Source organism: Barbus barbus (assembly GCF_936440315.1).
Source record: "Barbus barbus genome assembly, chromosome: 25".
NCBI lineage: Eukaryota > Metazoa > Chordata > Actinopteri > Cypriniformes > Cyprinidae > Barbus > Barbus barbus.
In genome coordinates, this window is record NC_136753.1 from 8,870,363 (window position 1) to 8,898,306 (window position 27,944).

A 27,944-nucleotide genomic window follows, 5' to 3' on the forward strand; every position below is an offset into this window, starting at 1 on the left:
CACACACGCAAAACACACCTCTGGGCAGTTGCTATGCTATCAATGCAACACAAAACATTAAAATAATCATTTTGCTACTCATCAATAAATTCCACTACAGTGGATAATTAGAATGCACGATTAATTGAGGATAATGAAACGAGAGATGCGAGGAGACAGCGTCAGTAATGATCAGGAATTTAGCCTTTTCTCGCTCTCATTTAGTGCTACTGATGAGCTTGGCCATCATACAGACATGCACCCACTCTTTTTACACACACACAGTTAAATTACAGCAGTCTTGGCTGCAGCCAACAGTGTAATAATTAAGAAGATAATAGCTGAGCGTTTAGAGTGTAAATCCTGGAATGAGCACTGAACGCTTCGGCCTTCCCATCCCCTCCGAAGAGCTGCGTACATCTGCCACACACAGACACATGCGTGTGCAAATACACCAAACACATGCAAACTACACCACTGTATCCAGATATAAGTACACAAACATAAACTGAAGGTTCATTTATGAGGGCTGACACTCACAGTGGAGTGTTCATAAATGCATGTCTGCTGCTTGTATTTACTGTACCTTCAAAGCTTTTGTATTTACTACTGACAGTGTTCATCAAAGTATTATTACATTCTGCACCATATTTACTTCATCTGTTATTAGAGACATGCTTGTTTAGTGTGCTTGCAAGTGTCTTGTGCTCATCAAGATTGCATTTATTTGATCAAAAAGTAAAAACAGTCAAATAAAATTGTGAAATGTCATTGAAATTCAAAATAACTGGTTTATATTTTAATATATTTTTAAATGTTATTTGTCCATGTGATAATAAGCTGAATTTTCAGCAGGCATTACTCCAGTCTTCAGTGTCACATGATCATTCAGAAATCATTATAGTGTGTTAATTTGGTGCTAAAGAAACAGTTTATTACCCTTATCTTTAATGTTGAAAACAGTTGTTGTGCTGAATATTTTTGTGAAAATTATAATACTTTTTTTTCAGAATTCTTTGTAAAAAAATTCAAAATATTATTTTTTTTCCCAAAAACATCGACATTCATTGTTCATTCATAACACGGGGAACAGTGACTTTTCCTGAAGTTTCCCATTTAATGTGGTGAATTAGTTATAAAACTAACACTTTTTAAAGATAGCACTTCAAGTTTCTTTCTTAAAGTTTTAGTGGGATTTTAACATACTTTTCCTTTTTCCTTTTCCAACTGCACATGTGCATTATAACTTCATATACTAACAGTTTACACAATATGCACTCGAAAACACTTGAAAGATATTTAAGCCACTAAAGCACTTGCCAGGAACATAAACATAATAGTCTTATGTCTTTTTAAACCTCCCAGTATGACAATAAACATAGCTCAGATGGCACATCAAGTCTGTCAAACACACAATTCCAATTTTCCAACAAGACAAAAAATTTCCATAAGGCCTCTGATGCTTTTTCACATAATAAAATCTTGTGAAATGAGCCTCATTTCTTACCATCTTGTGCCCTCTAGTGGAGCACAGGTCTCAAAGGCTGCTTACAACTGGTCCAAGATTATAGTGTTTTTAACTGCAAGTACACAACACTACACCTGCAACGGTTAATGAAGCTCTGAAATCTTACTTCTCAAAGTGTCCTAGCAAAATCCAGCACACAGAACAACACGGCTATCTCTATACCACACAGAGCAATGCAAGGCGAGATGGGCCATTTAGCCTGTAATTAAGAGCTGATTAAGCCAGATTGGGCCGGCGATTCAACAGCAAAGTCACCTTGCACTTTCTACCTCCTGTTCCTTGTGCGGTAACCTACATTATGCAAAAGTAACAGTTACCCAAGCATGAACTGTTATGACCGGTCCTGCGATGAATCTAATCTAACAGAGGTGACATACAATTGACACATCCAGGCCGAATATTGGATTTAAACCACCACTGATGACCTTGTGTGTGTTTAACACAACTTTGCCAGCAACTTCAAACTCTTTTTCACAGCACAAATATAAACTTACACTTGAAACGATTTAGGACAGTATGAAGAAACTCACCATCTTGAAAGACGCGCTCCACGTTGAGGCCGTAGGTCGCACAGGTCTCATAATAAGTGCACCTCTTCAGGTCGTTGGACAGTTTGCGAGCACGGGTGTCATCAATGACACGAGGGTTAGCTGCACTGATTGCATCTGTGAATGATCAGGACGAGACAAAGACATTTTCAACTAAAACTGGACAGAATAATAACATTAATGATTAGTGAAAATCATTTCATCAAATGTGAGAGGCTTCAAATTCATCAAAATATCTTGTGGACATATTTAAGAACAAGGGAACAAGCAGATGAGCTTTAGCTGTAATCTTCCATTGATTAGAGTGTGGCACCCCCTAGTGTTCATATACTGAAAACAAGTAGTATGAAGGGTTTTTTCTTGCATTACTTTATATTTAAAAAAATATATCTGCATTAAAAAGTTTGGGGTCAGTTCATGAATACTTGCATAAAACGTAACAGTAAATGCATTTATAGAAATGATAGAAATGCTGTTTATTAGCACTTTCTATTTAACATTTAACAAGAATCCTAAAAAAAATTATCACGGTTTTCACAAAAATATTAAGCAGCTCTAAAACAATGTTCTTAAGCACCAAATTAGCATATTAGAATGATTTCTTTAGAAATGAATATTAGAATGAATCATTTGACAGGGGAAGTAATGGTTTCTGAAAATTCAGCTGTGCATGACAGTAATAAATTATGTTTTAAAATATATTAAAATAGAAAAGTTATTTCAAATTGCAATAATATTTTAGAATATTGTTATGATTGTACATGTAGGTATTTATTTACTTATTTTAATTTGGTAATTGAGTTTTTCTTTCGCATTTCTGACTTTTCTCAGAATTGCCTAATACAAACTCACAATTCAGATTTGTTTTTCTCAGAATTGTGAAATGAATTCCAATTCTGAGGGGAGAAAAAGACTGATATGTTTTCAGAATTGCAAGTTTATTATAATTTAAGTTCCAATTGTGTGTTATAAATTCAGAATTACGAGATATAACGCTGCAATTCTAAAAAAAAAGTCAGAATTGTGAGTTTATATCTTGCAATCCTGACTTTATTTCTCAGAATTGCAAGTTTAAATCTCGTAATTCTGAGTTTTTTTTTTTTTTTTTTTTCAATTGTGGGTTTATATCACACAATTCTGAGAAAAAAAAAATTGCGCTTTTATGTCTGGCAATTCGGACTTTTTATCTCACATTCTGCTAAATAAAAAGTCACAATGACCTTTTTTATTTTCAGTCAGTGGTGGAAACAGACTTCCATACATCATACTTGAAACAAAAAAATAAATAAATCTTACCAACCCCAAAGTTTTGAAAAGCACTGTACATATAAAATATCTATAAATAATACTTGCCCACACAGTCATACCTTGATGTGAAAAATCAACAATTAATGTGTAAAAATAACTGATTACAACAATCCCTGAAATATGTAAGAAATGTGTGCCTAGTCGTCAAACTGTACTCTATTCAAATTGTTGCCAAGCCACTGGAGAATATGGCCTTGAATTTTGAGTGTGATTTGCTGTCATATGATATATCCAGTTTTTTCTCTCTCCTAGACTCACCCTGAGTTCCCACAAGCACCAGGGGCACCTCTGCTGTGTTGCGGTAGTTGGCCATGCGACTATAGTAGTGGTAGACCGTCTGAAAGCTGATCTCATCTTCCAGACTGAACACAAAAATCACCGCATCCACCCACAATGCAAACTGAGAAAGAATGATTGAGAGAGTGGGAAGGATTTAGAAAGTGAGAGAGAAACATTATAAAAAAACAAAAAAAACAATCCCTCTTTGTTTAAAATGGGCTAAACATATTTCATAAAAATTATTTCATAATTTTCCGCCCCTTATTCCCTATGATGTGATTGTGAATGTGAACTTGTGCACTAGCAAGGGCTTTGAACCACTACATATTGGGACACTGATGAGTCTCTTATTTGCATCTTAGCTGTAGCTGTCCTAAAAAGTACAGCGTTAATGAAATATCGAAAATGTGCTTGTCTGGAAAAAAAAGAAAGTGTATACAGTATACATTATATATTATTACTCTTATGATGAGCACATATTAGCACCTCAGTACAGTAAAAAAAGAAAAAAAAAGTAAAATAAATAGGTGGGGTGTTCTTATAACTATACACAATTCATGCTTTCTCTCTTTTTTTTTTTTTTTGCAGGATATCATTAAAAAGGAAAATAATACAATCTTCCTGTTTGCATTTTATGACTAACAGAGAATCAGTTTGTCTAAATAAATGTTATCCACCTCATGTAAACCCCTCAGCCGCTTTGTAAAACAAAACTAATATATTGTTATAGTTACGTCATCCAGAGTTGAGACTAAGGCTCAGCATTCTGTGAGGAAAACACATTGTATTTGTGGCAGCACTACTTACCTGAGCCTCCGGAGGTCCCCCTTCATCCCTGATTAGGAGAAGGTAACTTTGTCCATCCACTACAATCTCCTTTTTAAAACGTCCTCCTGTCCAACAAAAGAAGCCAGTCAATTTAAAGAGTCTGATGATTCTAATACATTCACTACTTCTACAGTGAGATGATTGGTGGACTGTTGATTGAAATGGATAAAGAAGGCATGTGTATCATTTTGTTATTTTCTAATTATTTTGGGGGGGAAATAATTTGTTCTACAACTCAAGAGTTCAGAACTAGTAAATATACAAAAGTGAGTGCTATAATTTTATTCAGTGTAAGATTCATTGCAGGGTTCAAACTGTTACGGACATCTATAGCATGGGAACTGCTTTTCGCAACTTCTATATGTTATAATTAAGTTAAATTATAATTGTGTTAAAAGCAAAGGAATTGAGTTTTGGTATTCCTGTATAAGATCTACTGCTGCAACTTGAAATGTCCTTTGAATCAAAATCCTACACCTTAGAACTTTAATCAAATTTGCTCACACTCATAGAGTACTAACTGACTGGCTGTTCTTAAGACAATGTCTAGTTACAGACACACAATATGAATTTTGTCAGTAGTATTTCATTCAAATAAATCAATTATTAAAATATATTACCACTTTTCTTGTTTGTTTAGTACTGATAAGCAAATTACTGGATTGCATTTATGCTGTCTCTGAAAAGTTAGTTTAAAAACACCTTCTGTAAGAATTGTTTAAATAGTATTTGTACATTTAACAATGGAACTGGACTTTTTTCAATCAATAATTGAAATTCTTTCAATTCTATCCCTATTATTTACAATTTTGTATACTGATTTAATCCCATAAATTCATTAATTCATTATATTAAAAAATAACTTGTACAATAAAAAAACAATAAGAAAACAAAGGCCCTGTGAATATTTTGTTGGACAATGAATGGGTCAGGTCAAAAAAAGAGAACCATTGGTCTAAACCTTATTAATGTGTGTATTTGTCACAATATAATATGCAGACTGAACAAAGATGCTTGCAAAGCATTCATTCATTTTTCTGCCCTCAGGGGTTTTCTATTTTTATTTTTTATTTGTATTTTATTTATTTATTTATTGCACTTGGAATTCCCTTTTTAATTCAAATAATGCATTTATCTATGCATTAAAATGCCTTTTATCTACGCTATCTGAGTGCTTTCTTCCTGACCTTCTTTGTTTTTCAGAGAAAGACAAATAATGCTTCAGAAAATTATTTGAACCCAAAGACTAATTAAGTGTCGCTGCTGCAATTAGTTTTCCAAACGTCCAGGCTAACAATGGCTGGAGTGGTAAAGGTCAAAACGTCTCAAGTAAACTTATGACCTGTGCCCCATCTGAGATGAGAGAGCAGCGTGTGTGATAGTGACCTCTCTCTAGCTTTCTCTCAGGGGAAGATGGGAGGGCGACTGTTGGTTGGTTTGCAGAAGCATAAGAGGATCAGAGGAGATTCCTGGAGATGTTAGAGGGTCTTAACCTTATCGCAGCTCAACACTGCTAATCAGTTTGTGTGCCGAAGACCTGAGAGAGCTTCACACTCATTTCATAGCCTGAAAGGACATTCCATGGTCATCTGGGGACATGACCACTTGAACATGTTAAACTTTAAACCTTCACCTCTGACCTCCAACTGTGTATCCACGATAACCAACAAAGACAATAAATCATACAGAGAGAGATTTGGGAAGGACTGATAGCTGCTTTGATGGCTATTTACACTATTTTACTCGATAATATTTTTGGATTTATCAGATCTAACCAGGAACAGTGGTGCAACTACAGGTAAGTAACTAAGAAATAAGAAACTAAGAAAGTAACTAACCAACTAAGAAATAACTAAAGTACCTTAAAGGAAATAACTTTAAATCTTATTTGTATATTTTTAATTTTGTAAGCCATTTTTTTCCCCTCACAGTAAATTACAATACCTATTGTAAAGCCCTCCACAAATATATTTTAATAATTCCTTTAATATATATATATATATATATATATATATATATATATATATATTAAAGGAATTATTAAAATATATTTGTGAAGGGCTTTACAATAGGTATTGTAATTTAATTGTGTATATATATATATATATATATATATATATATATATATATATATATATATATATATATATATATATATATATATATATATATATATATATATATATACATACATACATATACATACACACATATATATACATACATATATACACACATACATACATATATATATATATATATATATATATATACACACATACATACACATATATATATATACACACATACATACACATATATATATATATATATATATATATATATATATATATATATATATATATATATATATATATATATATATATGTATATACATATACACACACACACATACATACATATATAAATAATTTTATATATGAATTAAAACTTATGTATATGTAATATTTAGATTTATTTTGGATTTTATGTATAAATTAAATTTTTCCTTTTTTTTTTAAACCATCTTTTCTTCATAATATCAAACTTTTTTTTTTTTCTCATATATAACTACTTGGTTTTAATGGGGGGAACTTTTCAAATTTGGGGGTCCTTCTCAACAAAAAGCTTCAAAACCCTTTATTTGGTTATAACTGTGCCAGAAAAGCATAAATATAGCAGGTATTATATATTAGTTCTGCATACCTTCATAATTGGACACAGCTGCAAAAATCATCAAATCAGCTCAAAATATAAAACAGTTCTTACACTAGAGAGAAGATATTGAAATCTTAATTTTAATACAGCATCAGTGGCATTATCACAGCATAAGCAGCACTGCAATAGTTTTTTACTTTAAAGTTTCTTACTAAGAGATACATAATGGTTGTAGAGCACAGCCACTGTTACTCAATTGAGATGACAATGTTTCTCGCTTGCATGATTTCGAACAGCTTTATCTGTTACAGCCTCCATTCCAATTTTCCCTCTGTCTGGATGACTCGAGTGTTTAAACTCTGCTCGTCCACTGAACCAAACATGTCGGCAATAATGTGAATGCCAAAGTTCATGTGCTTTACAAAAGTGCACAGTGAATGAAAGATGCACACCCATCGGTTAATTACACTCTGGGTTCTTTCTCCATGGAGTTGAGTAAAAACACACTTGAGTTTAGAGTCTCTTGATGCATTGAAGCTTAGCTCAACTCTCAGAAACACAGTTTTTGTTAGAAAATTACTTGATGGACAGTGACCTGTAATGCTCAGTGCATTGGTGTCATTGAGGAAATGAATGAAATGGAAGATGGCAAAACTACAGTGGCATCAAGAGAGGAGTAGAGTGGAACCTCCTGTTCTATGGCTTGATTTGCTCAAAGCTTTGTGATGAGTAAAGAGAAGCCATGTGGAGTGGAATCTACTCTATAATTGAAGATTTTAGAGTAGACAATGACACATTGTTTTTGAGCATCTAAACAGAAACATGAAGAATATTCTGTTAAACAAGCCACGGGGGGAGAATCCACCTTCTCAACTCTCTTGTACTACGACAGACCTTCCCCAAGAAGAACATGACGGTGACATTGTGAAAAAGAGAGCAAATAGTTACCTGCATCCACGTCAGCTAGTTAAAGAAGCGGCCGAGGAAAGAGAGAATAAACAAACTCAAATCAAAAAGCAGCCAAGCTAAACATGCACAGTCAGTTGAGAAATTAAACAGCAGGACAAAGAGAAAGAGAGTGAGAGAGAGAAAGAAGCATAACTTTCATTCATTCATCGCAAGCTTATCTATTGTCATGGGCCTTCTGTGTCTGTGGGTCACGAGTATGTTGCATCTGAACAGACAGATCTAACACGTCTGCCCTGAGGAAACAGTCAGGTCAATATAGCTGATTTACAGTACGGTGATAAGGCCACATACTCTCGCACATGCTTATAGTATTGAGGTCAGTAACGTAACACTCCTAAATCTATTAATTAACTTAAAAAATACATTACCATTTAAACACACAATGACTTCAATACATCTCTTCTATGATGAGCATGTTTATTTTTTATTATAATTCATTTTTATATTTGTTTTAGGACAAAGCCAAATACATTTTAGAATAATACACCATAATTAAGCAAATTAAAAAAAATATTTTTATTATGAATACTAATAATTCTTGAATAAAACATTAGTAGTTTAGCAAAATCAATTATTTTTAAGCTTTTATCATTTATTTATTTTTTGAGAAAAATGTGAAAGTGAAGTGATCTTGTTAAAATATTATTAATAATTAAAAAATGCTTTTGTGCACATTAATTTAAAGTCATGTGGCGTGTGGTGACGCATTAAAGGTGTATACATTAGCTAATTAAATTTAAACCCAAGATAAAAAAATAATAATCATTTAAAACCAACACGAATACCAAGATTCCTAAGAACTGTTTTCAACTAGATTTTTTTAAATATTCTTGTTTGCCACTGACCCATTTAAGAAAAAGAATGTAGAAATGGGTCACGACTGTCAACTGGTTTATCTAGATTTTACGGTTTGCAACTAGTTGATCTAGATTTTACTTGGAAAAGGTTCAAAGTCTAAATTTGATATTTCACAATGATAAAAGTGTTATTTTTCACGCCAGAGGGGCTGATCTGCACAATTGCACCAAACTGCTGATCCCAGCAGAGCTGCATTTCTAAATCAAACACGACTGTGGCGGCATAAGCACAAAACTGTGTTAGTTACCCATATGGGGTGCTTGGTTTTGAAATGATAAAGGCTGGGTCTGTATGGAGACCACAAGGCCTGTAGGGATTTTTCTTTCTTCTTACGCAAACATACAAACGCAGTCACACAGTTAGCCTTGTGATAATATCTCTTAATGAGCTCTGAGAATGTGTCTATTCATGTAGTGTGTGTGATAGAAGGGGGAGGACAGTGCAAAACCCATGCGGCCCACTGCTTTCATTGCAGAGTGCGCTGTAAAAATCTGCTCCAGCCCCACTTAGTGGTTTTGAGGTTGGGGTTACTCTACCAAAGCTACGAAACACTATTTTTAAACCCAGAATAGTGAAACTTCAAAAAAGAAAAGTAGGAAAACATTTCATGTAGTAGTTTTACTGGAATGTAAATTTGGAAATTCAAATCACAGCTTTCTGTTGCTGAAATGTGACGTAACGCCACTGCAAATCTGAGTTTTGCGGCACTTCTAACATCAGATGACATGCTGGCCTCAAACGTGAAAGATTTAACCGTGTCGCTTGAGCTTAGCAAGGCACACACTTCAACGGTCTCTGATGTCGCGCTAAGTTTCCTTTGGCACTCTGTGCTATAATCCACTGCGGCAAACAGGCAATTGACATTTCTGGGGGATTTTTTTTCTTGCAGGGCTATTTCCTGGTTGACCGCTGGTATGCAGTGGCTTGAGTTTTATACGGTAAAGTGCAAAGGAGAGGACGAGACAAGATTAGTGCCCGTCGGCCCACTAACTGCCCTCTTCTTCTGTGACCTCATGCTCTCTGCGGGACCCCCAGGCACTCAGATTACTGCAGTTAAGCACAATTGTACTAAATGTTGCTTAAACTAATTGCGATCTTTAAAGAAAAGCCCTGATTTTTAAATGAATACCTAAACCTTGCTCCGTGAGGCAGCCATCTGAAAGGCCAGTTTAACATGACTACATAATAACAGTTATAAAGTACATGAAATATTGACACGGGAGCTTTTGAAAGCAGATCCGTGCTCGGGGAAGAGAGCATATTGTGGTGTTCTGGCGGGGTGCCTTGAATGTTCTCAATTATACATGGGGAGTATAGCAGAGTCCTCCGGCACAACTGTACAGTACTAACAGCAGGTGTGCGGAGAGAGAGAAAGAATAAGAGAAGGAGAGAAAAATAAGTGTATTTAGGCTATGCCTCGGCAGTACTGAAAAGAGAGGAATATTAAATTTTATTTACACAACTTCAAGATTAAATGGGATCTAAGAACAGGACGACACACATATGCCATTGTAAAGCCTTTCAAACGGGAGTAATATAAACCGTTAATAATATTGCACAAGATAAAGACAGTGAGAGATATAAAAGTACAAAGGCTTCTAATGATTCTCCATATTTCACCTACCCATTTCATAGCAAAACACCTACCTTCAGGGCTCTCTTCTTGCACGTACGTCCCTGTCAGATACCTGTGCACCAGCGCAGACTTCCCACTGGCCAAGTTACCCACAATGCCCTGCACATAGAAATACACACACAGAATTAATAGGAGTCCCTTACATGATATTTTGGCATGTAAATAAACAGTGTCTCAACTTAGACCTGAAGCAAGTCCCATTATACCATGGTCTGTCTGAATACTCTATTCTGATTGCCTGGCTGGTATGCATTAAACCCGTATAATGCACAGGTAGTTCCAAGTAAGATTAATCAATATTAACAAGGAATAAAAGAGTGTTTAATTTTCTTTATTTTGGATTAAACAAATTCTATCCATGCATTAATATGTGCTAGCATGACAAGTCAGTCATTTAATTTTAAAACTGTACAATGTCATTTTCACATGCAATAATTTTATCACAGAATGCTATCAAACAAGAAATAATTTGAGATGGAGGAAATGACGCTGTCAAATGACACAAATGTCATTATGGATATTATCAGTGGACCAGCAAATAAAGTAGTGAGTGTAAAAAGTGAGTTTATTTTTCATTTCAAAGTAACTTTCCACAGGTCAAGAATCAGAGAAGTCAACGTATTCAGGTCAATTTAGAAAAGACACAGGCTGATCAAAGCTGTTCTGTTGTGAGGTCAAGAGCATGCATCACTAATGCAAATGTAATCTTGTAATAGTTATGATAAAAATGGCAAATTTTAAACATCAGTGACAGGACTCACCACTTTGAGCTCTGGTACGGAGCGACTGAGTGTCCACTCCTGACTGTTGACAAAGCCATCTGTAACGGAGAAAGAGAGAGATCATTACAAATGTGATCATGCCCTTCAGTTCAGTCTTATTTACAGAACGGTTCTAGATGAGCGGCTCACTGATCAATACAAACAGCAGAGGAAAAGACACAGTCAAACGGACCCAACTCCAAAACTATATACAGAACAAAACATGTTTGTGTTAATTTTAGGTCTTTTCAGCAGAGCGAATGATCAAATGTGTTAATTAGAGCCCACAGTGCCTGCATGGCCCCCACGCTCAGCCGCACAACACATTTCACATTAAAATAGAACAATAGTGCAATAGATGCAGGTGCACGGTGGGCTAAAACGCTCAGAGGACATCATTAAGTTTATATATGGTGAGAGTGGGACCACGCTCTATTATAGAATTGAATTTTAGTCAGTGTGTATGTTTGGGCTTAAAAAGATCTAAAAGTTACAAATCTCAAAGTCCACTCCAAAGTGAGATATTTTCCTTTTCAAGAACTACCACTAACGGCTCGTTTGGACTACAACGTTGTTTTCCGGTGTTAGTGATGTCACAAAGCGGCCCATTAGAATATCATTAAAATAAATCCCACCTATGGAAATTTGAATGGTTGGGTGGTGGGAGGGCGACCTCGTGGTTAGAAAGCTTGCGGTTGAGTGCATCAGACAAGGCGGCGACGAAGAAATGCTGCTGTAGCGTCAAGATTTCGCAAGTTATTAAACATGCACCTGAATAATTATGTATGTAAATATGTATGTTACAATTATGAAAACATTTTTATAAACTGCTGACAGTACAATACTGGACAACGATGTAATCCGCAGAATTTACACTTCAGTAATTACAGACAGGTGTGTTTGATCAGGGCTGGAACTAAACTCTGCAAGAAGGTAGATCTCCAGGAACAGGGTTGGGCACCCCTGGTATAAATCAATTCAACTGTATAACAGTTTCACTGCAATTCATGTTATAATGTTAGAATTAAAGAACAATAAACAATGCATATTACCGTTGCACTTATCTGTACATAGTAAATGCAGTTATTTTAAGGGGAGTTATTGCAGTTATTTTTTACTTTCGAAATTGTGATTTAGCCAAAAAAAACAAAACAACAACAACGTTACCGCTCTAATATATCTTGCAATATCCGTGCATGCAAAGGTTCTGTGCGATCCTCTTGTTCAATATTCTTGGGGTCTGAATCCGGCTCAAATTGATGGCAACATTGACGCCATGCAACTTTGGCAAAGGGCGTGGCAGTACTGAACACCATCTAAGCTGTTCGCCAATCACAATGCACTGGGACAGCTAACCAATCACAATACATTTCGTTTTTTGGAAGGCGGGACTTCGTCAACTAATCCCGGAACTAATCAGGCCGTTTGTTCCAGGCTGGGGAGAAAGGTATTGTAATTAATGTACCTTTATTACAATAAAGGTATTGTAAATTATGTGAAAAATAATGTGTTTTTCGAACCACCAAGCATGAAAACATGTTCTAGTACACCCCCAAAACAAAATCAAGACTTTGTAAAAGAGCATAATAGCACCCCTTTAAGACAGAAGAAATGGAACCTCATTTGTAACTAATTTGGACAATCTTGATAGGCTGCAACTCTGAGCACCACACAAACGGCCCTCCAGAAAACTGTATTTATGAGGAAGCCTAATTCTGAGTGAAACTTCCAGACCTGAAAAAGTCATGTAAATTAATAGAATATTAGCTCTAAAGTATTTTATTGGGTAATAATTATAAACACATGCATCCTCATCCTTAATCCTCATCCAGAAAATCACAACAATTTGTAAAGTCATGCAAATTTAGATTTGGAGTCAGAAAGGTTGACTCGAGTAGAGCATGATATTAGATATTGCTATGCTATCAATGTGATTAACTAGCATACAAATACATATCACAATCAGCATAAAGCATCTCATCAGCATAAAAACACACTGTATACACAAATATTGTGTCAAATATTCTAAAATAGGCTGTATTATATCAAAACTTTTAGGTATTTGAGCATATTTACAAACTTATATTTGTCTAAACCATCCACCATATTGTCTGATTTACCTTATACGCAATTTGGCCCAAACAAAGCAGCTTACTTTTGGAAACGGTTTTTACATTGAGAGTGTGCATATGATGTCTTAAATGTTGTTTAGGTAAGAAACCCTGCTTTATTTTTTTATTTGGTTCATTCTCATTTTATTCTCCATACGCAAAGCAATGCACGTTTTGCTTCCATCTTCTGCTCAATGATGTCAGATAACAACAGTCTATAATTTCTCAAGAGACCCATTTTTAACACACGCTAACGCTAACATATATGCATAACCCTAGGGGATTGCCACCATTGCCACTTTTTGAAAGGCTAGCAGATGAAGAATAAAACGGAAACAAGAGCCTTTGGGGGGGTTGCTTCATATATTCCATGGGGTGACCCTGAAAAGCCACAGTGTCTGAGATCTGAGGAAGGTTAACACAATCTGCTACCCACATAGAAAGCATATATGAAAACCGACTGGGTATTAAAGAAAAAAATAAGGATTGACTGAACAACTGATGCTGTAATCACATATAACTCATATTGTTTGGAGAAACCTGACTTATTTGAGACCTCTTATCTCTTTTCTCTATTAGGCGTTCCATGCGCAGATGGAACCAATCAACACAACGCTATGACAGCTGTCTGTGAGACTGCGACTCATTCAAAATGACAATCTGTAACATCACAGGAGACATGATGGGAGTGACAGATCGGTAATGAACCATTACAGCCAGATCTAGACTTGCTGGATTATTTTTCATTATGGAAGCCGATAGCATGCTTGATTATAAAACTGCAACCTCGATAAAAACAGTGATGAAAGACATTGCAAGAGCTTTAGTCTGAAGCTACTATTATACTTAAGTACAATTATCTAAAAGAAATCTCCATCTCAAACATTGGCAGGATAAAAAACAAATGTATCCTTGCAGAAAATTGTCACAAATAAGGAAAGTTTCTTGATATTTGTGTTTGTAGAGCTCAATAATCATGAATACTGTGTGACAACAGCCTGTATTTCATCTATAAAAACTGAAGGCAGTAAAGATGAAACTAAAACACCCAGTCATTATCCTTGCTCCTCATCCGCAACTCTGAGGAGAGACAATGCAGAGCCTGCTTCTCATGAGAATACATACACGTCTGGAGTTCAACGTCTGAATGACTGGCTCCAAACAACTGAACAATTTGGCTTTGATGAACACCCAGTCGATTTCAATTGCTCAGCTACAGGGAGTGATAGACCTAGCATTAGGCCAAGACGATTCTGTCAATATTTAGTCATTAATATTTAGTTATCTTTACATGTTTTAAGTGTCCCAATTATGATTTTTTTCCTCCCGTGTGACAGATTGGATATGACCCACAATGTGTAAGCAGGAAAAAAAAGCACATGGATGCCGATATCATCAGATATGGGATAATATATTATCAGATATGTGGGAATAAATCTAATTCAAATCAAGATACATGAAATGGCATCTGCCATGTAAGCAGACAGATCAGATATATTCCCGTCAACTCATATGGATGCTTTTCCAGGTCAGTATGTCTACCTTGGATTGTTTTACCAAGTGTATAGTGTAAATGCAGATAATTAGACATCAAGACCTGAGGTGTAAATGCAGTATTTGAGATTACTGCAGGATAACCATGTCTGCTTAGCTAATTAAAAGCAGTATTTATCTTCCTCCAAAAAAAAAAAAAAAAAAAAAAAACTGAAAATACAAAGCATAACTGGAAAAAACAAACTAAAGAGAAATAATGTAGCCTAAAAATAAGAATAAAATAAATAGCCTATTTTTTTGATACATTGTATATTTTACATTAACATTAAAATGTCATGAATTTTTTTTAAATGATACAGGTTAATTAAGTTTTTATTGTTCTAAAATGCTAAAACTAAACTAAAACTAGAAGGCCTGAACATGTGAACATATTTCAGTCGTGGGAAGTCGTGGCCTAATGGTTAGAGAGTCGGACTCGTAATCCAAAGGTTGCGGGTTCGAGTCTCGGGCCGGCAGGAATTGTAGGTGGGAGGAGTGAATGTCCAGCGCTCTCTCCACCCTCAATACCACGACTGAGGTGCCCTTGAGCAAGGCACCGAACCCCCAACTGCTCCCCGGGCGCCGCAGCATAAATGGCTGCCCACTGCTCCGGGTGTGTGTTCACGGTGTGTGTGTGTTCACTGCTGTGTGTGTGCACGTTGGATGGGTTAAATGCAGAGCACGAATTCCAAGTATGGGTCACCATACTTGGCAGTATGTCACTTCACTTCACTTTTGTTGAATACTTTGAATTTCATTGTCAATCAAGGGATACCTCGGCTCTAGGTGAAATAATTCTGGCAAGTGATCCTCATCTGCATTTGAATGTGTAGTAAACACACAGTTACTTCACAAATATGACAATCATATGTCACCGAAAGTCTAGGAGGACACAAAAATCAACTTTAGAACGAAGAACAACCAAGATATTCCAGCAGGTGTGCTAATGAGGGGTATCTGTGTGCCCCGTGGGAAGCTCACGCGTCTTATTTAAACGCTCTTATGGATTCGTTTATATGTGTACAGAGAGTACGAGTCAATTCAGCGTTGGTTCTTTGCAGCCAGTTTCCCATGACCTGCCTGGGCCCTCCACCCCCTCGCTGTGAGCTGACCGATTACAGAAGCGCACTTCTACCACCCACTTTGTGTGTGTCGGGCAGAAAATGACGATGTGATGGAAAAAAACAGTAGTGAAACTAGAAGAAAAAAAAAAAATAGGACGTTTACAGGAAGTCCCTTAATTAATAATAATTCTGCATAATGTCACCAGGGTCAGGGTTAGTGTCTGTGATGGCCCAGAGCAGATCCTTTTATTCTGCTCAGCTTTTGTCCGTAGGATTCACCCTCATTTTAAGAACTTGCAGCTTTTAGAGAGTCTCCTAAATCATTAAAATCCCACACACCCAATGTAAGCATCCTGAGGGGACTTGGAGAACTAGGCTAACACCAGTCCAAAATCGACACCATGAGGCTCCACCAAAGATTCAATTAGGATTTATGAAAGCGGAACTAACACACAAAGCGCAATAATGAATGTGTCGGGTAGCTTGCAACAACTAACCATTACACAGCGCTCAAAGGCGCACTTGGCGCAAATCACAACTCCCAAGGACATCCATCATCATTCGGTCAGGATGTAAATCTCTCTCTGTCATGAAGCGGCTTTTCCTCTCCTGCAGAACAGTGAGAGTGTGTAATTCCTCTGAATGAGACGTCTGGTATGAGATCCGAGATGCTTGATTATATCTGGTCTCATCTATATTCATCTACAGCCAAAATCTTGACAGTCATCAAAGTCTGATGCATTTTGCAGCTTATTCTGTCTAAGAACTGGCCTAATTAAGAACAGGAAGAGGTCATCAGATTGGAGCTTGGCAAAAGCTCTTGCCATTTATATTTGCAATATGCATTAGGTTGCTTAACAGCATTTCCTGCGCCGCTTTTCACATCAGCTCCAGCATGACCTTAAGTTTGCAGTCAATGTACAGCACAATATTGACAAGAACATGTCATACTATTGAGTGTGAAATATGATGTGACCAGTGTAGCCTATTTCATGAGTAAATGACTCTTATGAGCTGTTTCTTTCACTGAATTGTTCAAAAGCCTCAAGAGTTTAAATCAGTCTGATAAATCTGGAACAACCATTTACCCACCCTCACATCGTTCCAAAACTTTATGCTTTTCTTTTTTTCTGTGGAGTACAAAAGATTATAGTTTGAAGTAAGGATGCACGATATTGGATTTTTGCCGATTTATTTAAACTCTTTTTGGCCGATAGCCGATGTGATACCGATATATTTCCTTTTGTTTGGAAACAACACCAAGTCTCTCCTGTGGGGAAATTAAGCAAATTATTTTTAATTTTGGTTAGTTTTTAACAAGAACTTATTTGTTAGAATTATGAAATTTATACAATTTAGCAACAATATATTCAAATTTTAATAAAAAAAACAAATACATTTAAGGGCCCTATGAAATTATTATTTTCCCCAATAATAGTCCATTTTAGTCCATTTTTTTCAAATGGAGTCCATTTTAATGGTTTAATTAATTGTTTAATAATCAATAACATCTAAACAACAAACTAAACTTAAATATCAGTCTTCTTGATTTAATCTATGCCATTCTGCATTATACTGTACATTCCATTTTCATAACTAGTGATAATTCTGTGACTGTCTGCATTTTCTGCATCATGGAAATCATAGGAGCACAAAAAAATCTGTTTGTGGCAATCCCTCGGCATCATGCGAAATTGCCACTTGTGTGGACTCATTAAAATGGATTTCACCCAAGAAAAAGCTGAATAGCAGTAAATGTGATCACACCTTTAAAGCCAAATAACATTTGACACTCACTGTATGGACAAAAACGGTCATATTTAAAAAAAATATATATATTTCTAGATGTTCCACAGAAGACAACATGAATAAATTACACAACTGTCATTTTTGGGTGAACTATTCCTTTAAGATCTTAGACGGTCTCCCAGTTGAGGGCGTTCTTTTTGAGCTTAACACTAGTCAACATCTGTCTGATTCAATATGAAACTGCAAAGTAAAATGCTAACACAGGTCAGGTTCAAGTCAAGACGGGCCATATTAGAATTGAAAATGAGGAACTGCCTCAGACAAAAAGGCACACATAAGGCTTGCCCGATTGGTTCGAGACTGTTATAAAGAGCACAGTGAGAGGCAGCTACAGTAAGTGCATGTGGAATCAGTGTTCTGTGGAGCCTCAGTTCAATTCAATTACCTCCGAATGCTGACAGAAACATGACTTACTGCTGTACACTCTTGATCATTTGATGGAGGATATTGGAGAACCACCCTCCTCCATCCGTTTCACTGTCACTTTACACTCCTCATCTCAAGCTCTCTCAACTCATTCCCACCTCACCCTATCGTTCCCTCCAGACACTGAGAACAGCATGTTTCATCTCATCATTCACTGCAGCTCCCAAAATAGCTTTGTGAACACAAAGCCGCGTTTCCCAGCAGTTTTTGTGAAAACACACACACTAAGAGACACACGCCACACTAGCTCAAATTACTAAGATTGTCTTTCCCTCCAATTTCCACTGTCAACCATCATCTTACATAGGGTTGGGTATCGTTTGAATTTGATCAATTCCAATTGCAATTCCGAATCTACTTATCGATTACCAGTTTCGAATCCAATGTGGTAAAAAAAAAAAAAAAAAAAAAAGTCAAAATAGTTGAACATTTAGATATCAAACATTTTTATTTTGTGTATCTTTTTTCAAATTTAATTGCTGCTGAATACCATGAACAATGGCTACATAAAAACTGGACTCGATTACAGGGTTAGTTCACCCCAAAATGAAAATTCTGTCATTAATTACTCACCCTCATGTCGTTCCAAAACCGTAAGACCTTCGTTCATCTTCCGAACACAAATTAAGATGTTTTTGATGAAATCGGAGAGCTATCTGTCCCTCCATAGACAACAACGCAACTGAAATGTTCCCAGGTCCAGAAACGTAGTAAGGGCATCGGTAAAACAGTCCATGTGACATCAGTGGCTCAAAGATTTGCGACGCTACGAGAATCCTTTTTTTTTTTGGCGCAAGGAAAACAAAAATAACAATTTACTCAACCATTATTCTCCCCCGAGTTACGTCTTCCACCATTCTGGAGAGTACCTAAGAACGTATTTGACGTAATCAGCGTTGTTTATGTTCGGGGGGGAAAGCGCGCACATGAACGTAATCTGCATATTAAGTCTTGTTTACGCTTAGGGGAAAGCGTGCGGATGCGTTGTGATACTCTCTAAAATGTCGGAAGACGTAACTCTGGGTTTTTCATTTTGGGGTGAACTAACCCTTTAAGAGCTGTTGTGTGCAAAATAGTGCTGCAAGATTATGTATAAATTGAGACTTTTTTTTAATGGCGCTTGTAGTTCTCTCACAATTCTAAAGAAAAAAAATTAGATAACCAAACAAAAGCTCATGGAATTTATGAATGGAATGATTCAATGACTCAAGATTTACCTGTTTCATTACTGGATGAATCAGTGTTTTTGAATGAATCTCTTGATTCAAAGACAATACATTTATAGTAGCCCCTTTTCGCCACCTAAAAATAAAGGATGCGCGCACATGAATTACAATTGATTTTTGATTCCCAACCTTAATAATCTTTAACAAAGAAACCAGCAAATAATTGTATTCCTGCATCAAGCGTCTATGTTCAACTGACTGCTGGTCATTGACCCTAACAGGGCAAATGGAAAAAATCCAGTCCGTCAGCCCCCCCCGCTTCTCCTCTAACACACAGGGCTGCATTGTTGCCCCTCTGTTGGGCTGCACTGGGGCTACTGATGGCTCACCCATGCGCCACTGCTCCCTGGACATCACTCTGAAACAGGATGTTGTTACAGCTGCTTCCTGTTTTCCTAGGAGGGGCCTTAAGTTTCCATCTTCCCCAGTGTTCCCAGTGCAGCAGGGATACCAGTTCATTGACCTGCATGCTGAAGTCACTGCTTTGGCTGAATCAATATGCTGCCACACACGAATTGAACCAGTTCTCATTGACACACTATAGGACCCTTTGGCAGTCGTGACGTCTAAAGCCGGTCAAATACTGATTCTTGGCAGAAAACAGATTAATCGACAGTACTTGTGGCATATTGATGATTAAAAATATATATATTTATCAAAATAATGGACAAAAACAAACAAACAATTGAAGCAAATGGGCCCAACCTGACAAAGTAAAACAGACCAGTTAATACTGAAGCTTCATATCACTCCTGTGAATCCTGTGAATAACAGCCTAAATTAAATCTGGTCATCATACAAAGCCATTGTGTTTTTTCAAAAGACTTTTAATGTCTTTATGAACTTATGAAGCTTGAAGTTGCAGTGGACAACAATTAAAGGAGAGCATTAAATATATCTTCATTTATTTTCTGAAGATGAGTGCAAGTCTTATGGATTTGGAACAACATGTGGGTGAGTAAATGATAACAGAACTTTCATTTAAAATTTTATTAAACCCAGAATATTCATTTTAGCTGACGTTTCTACCATTATTTAAAAACTACAAAAAGGACCATCAATTTTAAATCGATCGTCTAAAACGATCTATATTCAACTTCCTTAGTACAAACCATATGGTCTCCTGCAATGCACCAGGCTTCGTAAGTTTCCTGACTCGGTAAGACATTCTTAATGAACATAAACCTGCTACACACGTGCTGAGACAGTAGAAGAAAAGCTGAGTCTGTGTCCTAGATTTTACAAGCTACATAAGGTGAACATGCAAGCTCCATGCTTTAAATGTATCCACACATACTGTGACAATGGAACGTCTATTACCCTCACACTGAGTTTCTGGGTGTCACCTCTGCAAAGACAGCAGGAGAAAAGAGAGTTTAGCAGAATGTGTCTGCTCTTCATCAAAATGATACAGAGGAAGAGAGAGAGGAAGAGGGTTGGAAAAGAAAAGGCACAGCAAGTTAGTGATGGAATAAGCAGGGGTGATATTTCCACGTTGTGGTAGATAGATTATCCAGCGTAGCACAGTTAAAACATGTGTTTTGTGTGCTCTGCCTGTCCAAAGCATGGCCTGTTCTCTCCCAGGCTTTAGTATATATCAACCCAGTATTCCCAAAACAGCTGAACAAGGTGTGTTTGTACCTGTGCCAAACATATAGGGTGGGACTGAGAGGGACTTTCATTTTGCCATCTCACACAATTCTGCAGACATATTTTCAAATCTATTGTTTATAATTCTAATTTTTAAAAAAAAGGTAAGGTAAGTGGCATGCATTGTTGTGCATTACCAAAATGTCATGAAAGTAAATGTATTATGTTTGCAATATTTGGTGAACTGACTTGCAGTGTTAATTTTTGCCGTTTTTGTTATGCCATATTTCCATTGAATAACAAAACTATCCTTTAAATTTAGTCTTGTTTTGTTAAAGTTATGTTCATTGAACGAAAGGGTCAATGAAAAATAACATTAGTTGGCAATAATACGCAAAACAACAAAAATGTGTTCAACGGTAACAGAGCAAACTATCAGATTTTTCAACATTACTTAAATTGTGTTCACATTAATTCCTTTAACATTATATTATACATTAAAACTGTCCTTATGAAAACATCCTGAAATACTAGCATGACACCGGTTTAAAATTGGGTTTTAAAATTAATTTAATTATCATCAGGGTGCATTTTTTCATCTTTGACATGAAAAAAAGCATGAGAATGTCAGTCATTTTGTTGATGAACTCAGCATTGGTTTTATTTACTTAAGGCTGGTTCTGTGCAGAGATTTTAACTTGCATGATATTAATAAATTACTGTGCGGAATTAGTGGCAAAGGGTGCATTTTCACTGGTGTTTGTGCCAACAAGGGAAAAAAAACAGCATTCTGAATCATGAACCAATATGCATTACGCGCATTACACAATGCATTTAGGAAAAACCAAGGAGTCACAATCGTGGGACACAACGATCTATGCTTTAAATATATCTCATGTACAGCCACAGTAAACAAGACGCGCTGACTGAAATCAGCAAGGATCTGATGTGGTTACACAGAATGAAAGCCACAGAATTGCCTCTCCTTATTCTATTTCTATTGGTGGGTCAAAACATACATACAGCTGTGCGCCTATAGACAATTTTTACACAATATATAGACAATCTCCTTTTGGAGGCTGCACAGACCAAAGCCCAGACAGTATATAGCTGAGACGGGTCGTGGGTGTTACAATGAATGGAAGAAATCAGATTGCTCTAGTTTACAATATCTGTCAATACTCCCACCTTCCAATTAAAATAACCAATCGCCAATAACAAAAGAACCAATAATGGCTCATTTAATTCAATCTGAACTGTACTTACACAAGTGTTAAGTGTGCACTTTACAGACTTTTGCGATGAACATCTGCAACAAAGATTTAGTAAGTTTGCAATAGAAGGTACTTGTGCAGAAACGTGGGGTTAAACAAAGGGATGCATCCAAGGAACGACGTAAATATAACGTGTTTCCCACTTCCTGTGCAGTGTTTACATTCTCTATATAGACTTCCCTCCCTTTGTGTATGTGATGTGGTCTGCTCAAAACATGGCAGCACCACTGTAAGGGAAAAAGAGAAGGAAAAACCGCCATATTGCCATAATTCTGTCTCCGCCAACCCGCGCCGCTGGCACAGTTTCCGCAGCTCTCCTTCCGCTTTTTTCTTTCCCTCGCTGCTGCTATTATTATACTGTGGCCACCTTTGAGTCAGCGCTGTCAAGAAGAATAGACGATACAGAACACTAGAAGAAAGGTACAAAAGACACACACACACTAACAAAGCACCTGATTCAGGACCAAAGCAGCTAAGAACAAACATGCCAAACCACACAAGGAAATCATTTTAGGCTTATCTGAATTCCAAATGCTAAATGCAAATATTAACTGGCTCCACTTCTGCAAGAGTTGAGTTGACAATGATCTCTCTAGTGTGCCGCTGCATGTGCACGACTCCGTACTCTTGATGTTTTTATTCTAAGGATGTTCTTATTAAAGTGGCATAGAAAAAGTTACCAGCGGCAGTTGAGAATTAATTCTTGCTGAATTCTCTATACAAATGAAACTCGGGACCCAGATTTTAACAACTTACATCAGCAGACTGGGGAAAAGTTGGTTGTGCAGCCTAAAAAGAGGATGTTCGTAAAATTTGAGAACTATCCAAAGCTTACCTGTCAAGATGGAACTCGGCATCTGTACAGTTTTCTTACAATCCTCCTTGGGGTTATTCCCTTTACTATGTTAACTGAAAAAGCTAGTCAAATCCCTGCTAAGTGATTTATTACAGGTAGTCCCACCCTGAAATTCACGTCATTTGTTGAGCCAGAACATGTCAGACTACTTCAAAATGTGTCGAGTGTTTACACTCTTTGTGTAAACCCAAAAAATTACCTAAAGGGTTTACCCAGCGGCGGAAATTCTGTCCTCAATTACTCTCATGTTTCTTCAAAACCATAAGACATTTGTTCATCTTCAAAAGACAAATGAAGAAGCTAATATATTTTAGCCCCTCCATGGAAAGCCCATTCCTCAAAAAAATGTTCAAGCTTCAAAAAGTTTGTAAAGACAATGTAAAAGTACACTCTTAAAAATAAAGGTGCTTCAAAAAGGTTCTTCACAGCGATGCCACAGAAGAACCATTTTTGGTTCCACAAGGAACCATTCAGTCAAAGGTTCTTTTTAAAAAAATAAAAGTCTCTTTCTTACCTTTTTATAATTTGAAGAACCTTCTTTCGCCACAAAGAACCTTTTGTGAAACAGACAGGTTCTTCAGATGTTTAAGGTTCTTCATGGAACCATTTAGACAAAAAGGTTCTTCTATGGCATGGTGAAGCACCTTTATTTTTAAGAGTGTAATCCATATTGAGCTGTTTCTTGAAAGTCCTTCTGACACAAGTACTTTGTTTGATAATTAGATTTTTTTTTGCAAAAATATTGACTAATGCACTTCTAAAATGATAAACGGACTTGCTTGACACTTCAAAACAAACCTCACTAGTTCCTGCGGAAGCTCAAACATGTTTGCGTGACACGCAAGAACAAATCTCACTGGTTAGTTTTCACACATCAATCCTGCACATTTGAATGTCCATTTCACTTTATATTGATTTTAATGTTTCATGCTTTTTCATTTATTTGTGTGCTCTTGTTTAGATATTCATTTAGTTTCTTAAATGCACGATGCTTCACAATGCCATAGAAGAGCCTTTTTGGTCTGAATGGTTCCATAAAGAACCTTTAACATCTGAAGAACCTTTGTTTCACACAAGGTTCTTTGTGGCGAAAGAAGGTTCTTCAGATTATAAAAAGGTAAGGAAGAGATGTTTTTTTAAAGAACCTTTGACTGAATGGTTCTTTGTGGAACCAAAAATGGTTCTTCTATGGCATCGCTGTGAAAAACCGTTTAAGCACCTTTATTTTTAAGAGTGTTCATTTTCTTTTCGAAATTTAAGAACTCTCTTCATGATTTTCTCATTTAAAGGAGCACTGCGTAAGTTCTGAAATTTCTAACAGTTACTGACACCGGTGGCCGTTAGAGGAACTGCAGCCAGTCTCATGCTCGTTCTCGGTGCGCACTAGATAAGGCTTTTTTGTTTTTTTTAAGCTTACGAGGAGTTTCCGTGGGTGTCTGGGTTGTGCTGGAGGCTGGTCGTTTTCTTTCCGTCCGCAGAGTCCATTTCAAACACTACCGCTAGCGATTGCCGCTGTAGACGAGAACGTGCATGACGTCACATTTTGTGAATTTTCGCGCCAATTCGGACCCGACTCCTCCAGACACAACTGAGCCTAGAGGCAACTGTGGTGGACAGTCAAGGTGTCATTCTTCCTATTACATTATGGTTGGCTCATAAATGGACAAATGAAAACTCTATCTTAAAGATGTTTTTTTTAAGTAAAAACCTACACATAGCCCCTTTAACAGAAAATAACTACTATATTATGTGCAAAAAATGTTGCATTTAAACCTGTTTTGTAATGTAATAGAATATCAGGATAACACTGCATACCATGATAACAACTTCATCAATGATCAGATATAAAAAAAACTTGACACGTCACGTCTGTCATACATCTGGGTGATCATATCTGTTTACCACTCTGAGATCACATATTCATTCAATTTGTTTTCGGTTTACAAATTTGGGGAACGACTGGAGCCAGACATGGAAATTTACTCTATAAGTGTTTCATGTTTCTGTACACAAACCACACAGATCTCAGTCTCACAGAAGTCAGAGACTGCCAAAATAAAACCCACATATGTTTCTGTCAAAGATGACCAAAACTCGACCCACACAAGTCATACTTCAGAGTAACTTGTGAAGTAGAGGTCAGAGATCTTAATTCATCTATACGTTTTCATAGAGCTTCAAACAAGTTATGCACAATTAAGTTTCAGCCTTAATTAGGCCCTTCAGCACAAGAATGCGGATTCTCTCTCCTAACCTTAAGGGGAAAAAAAGCCACCCACGTTTAACACACCAGTACTTACAGGAAAGACTATCATCATAGTTACAGTCAAGATATCATTACAGCTGACACTGTCAGCGTGCCAGAAGATCTGATGAGCCCTTGATAAACGAGGCATACGCAAAACGCTTCTCCACCCCTCATTGTTTTGACTTAAAGCAAGACAATGGATAAAAAACAAGAAGCAGTGACAGAATGACAATGGGAGAGTGCGCTAGCAAGATGCACAAGACAAAACAACCCAGTCAGCCCTGTAAACGTTGTTGGAATGCCCTCGTAACTAGAACGATCTGGAAATAACATTCCTTACAGAGGGATCGAACCGTACGCTGCATGCTGCAATTCACATTGCAATTAAGCTGTCAAGTGAAGTGCTATTTAACATAACAAGATCAAAAGGGTTTCCTGGAAAAAACAAAGAAAATGTGAAACGTAATGAGACACAGCAGTGTTATGAAAGGTTTAGCAGCTGTAAATGTCCATAATCAAACCCAACACTTGTGGAGCTCACAACAATGCAGACTACAGACAAACGCGTACATAGGCTCCACTGCAATGTCAGGAAACAAACACAAGCGGGTTAAGAAAAGACAGCAAGGACACTTGGCAGCCTCCAAACAACCCATCGCGGTGTTGCAGCTCAAAAACAAGACGACCGCTGGTCTGATGCACCACTGGGGTTCACACAATAGCGGTCCAACTCAGCGGTGTGCTGTTTCCACAGAGGTGTTGTTGTCTTGCAGCATTTGGATCCGACCACACACATGAGCTTTCACCACTGTGTCATTCGGTTTTTGGTCCCTTGTTGGGCAGCACCATTAATTGAAAAAATAATCAGGAATACAATTACAATTTTAATCATGAAAAGTGTGGAACACAGTGCTCCATTAAGGTCTACAATGTTTTCTATGTACATTTATACTACGGGGCCTTTGAATGCTTGAATCTGATTGGCTGACGAACGTTCTAAAGTGTGCAATTATTTTCAGGGAAACGCATGGCGAACGTAGTTCCAAGCACCGCATTACGTCCATATCACTCCGCCAAATGATTTGCTTTATTTCAAAAGGTCCTTACAGCCTAAAACAGCAAAAGAACCAAAACCCACAACGACACTGGCCAAACAAATAAATATAGTAAACAAGAGGATACAATCGACAGATTATATCCATGTTTTTGCCACAAAATTACTCTTTTATTATGTACAGAAAACACATAGCGTATCTCTCCCTCACAGACACACAGTTAACATAAGCGCTAATGTTGTTAGCTCTACTCTGACGATTTTATCAGTAACAGTTTAACAACTTAAAAACTACACAAGCTTCTCAGAAGCGAGGTAACAACAACGGCACTGTTCGTGAAGAAAATGAACTTTAAGTTTCACTATAACTAGAGACATTGCTGCCGAACACTTTGGAGAGACGCACAGACTCACAGAGGTAATCTCTCTCTTCTCATAACTTAGTTATTAACTGTATTAACTGCATTATTAGTCTGCTATCAACGGCTCAAGCCTCCTTTACGGTTTAAAATGACGTTTTGGAATTGGCAAGGGAGGCGTTGGATAAGATGTGGAAGAAATAATCCTACTCACAATAGTGATTTAAGTAGAAAAGCCGAACGAATGCCTTGAAATTTATCATCTGATCAGTGTCTTGAGGTGTGGCAACCGTAGTATAAGCGGAATAATTGACTCCGGGCCGTTGAATTATTAGAAAAATAATGCACACCAGGTGTAACCAGTGATGCCCTTCAAGGCATCACCACCTCGGGTGTGCATTATTTTCTAATAAATCAACGGCCCGTCGTCAATTATTCCTTACTTATTTAACAAGACACATCTGTCCAATGCAAAGTTTGGGGTCAGTAAGATTAAAATAATAGCAATACTTTTCATAAAGGGTTTGTTAAATTGACATTCATGATGTTATAAAATGCTGTTTTTTAATTTTCCATTAATCTAAAATTCCTGAAAAAAATGCATCACAATTTCCACAAAAATAAAGCACAGCTATTTTCAACACAGATAATACATAGAGCACAAAATCAGCATATTGGAATGACTTCTAAAGGATGAAGTGACACTGAAGCTTTGCATGAGATAATATTGTATAAAATATATTACAATTATATAAAAAAAATTAAATGGAAAACCATTTTTAAATTGAAATAATATTTTACATTATTACTGATGTAACTGTATTTTATCAAATAAAAGCAGCCTCAGTAAACACAAAAAACTTTTGACCCCAGATGTTTGAAAGGTAGTATATACTATTTGTTTTTTGCAGCAGTTGAGCATTAAAATTAATCACACTATGTGTGTTGCGCGTGAATGTGATTGTGAATCAGAATTGAATCAGAAATCATCCATAATGACAAACAGTCCAACATGTAAAGTTGCATTTTTACATTGAAATAA

At 36.7% G+C, this 27,944-nt stretch overlaps 1 protein-coding gene across 2 annotated transcripts in view; it reads right to left on the bottom strand.

Moving 5' to 3' along the window:
- LOC306845164 (arf-GAP with GTPase, ANK repeat and PH domain-containing protein 1-like) overlaps positions 1–27,944 on the bottom strand; it is a 176,277-nt gene that overhangs the window by 76,314 nt on the left and 72,019 nt on the right. For both annotated transcript variants that reach the window (XM_079377804.1, XM_079377803.1), the window contains exons 2-6: positions 11,353–11,411; positions 10,603–10,690; positions 4,450–4,535; positions 3,622–3,763; positions 2,038–2,172 (exon numbers count right to left, since the gene is read on the bottom strand). In XM_079377804.1, the coding sequence (XP_079233930.1) occupies positions 2,038–2,172; positions 3,622–3,763; positions 4,450–4,535; positions 10,603–10,690; positions 11,353–11,411 (510 nt within the window). The remainder of the gene's footprint in view (positions 1–2,037; positions 2,173–3,621; positions 3,764–4,449; positions 4,536–10,602; positions 10,691–11,352; positions 11,412–27,944) is intronic.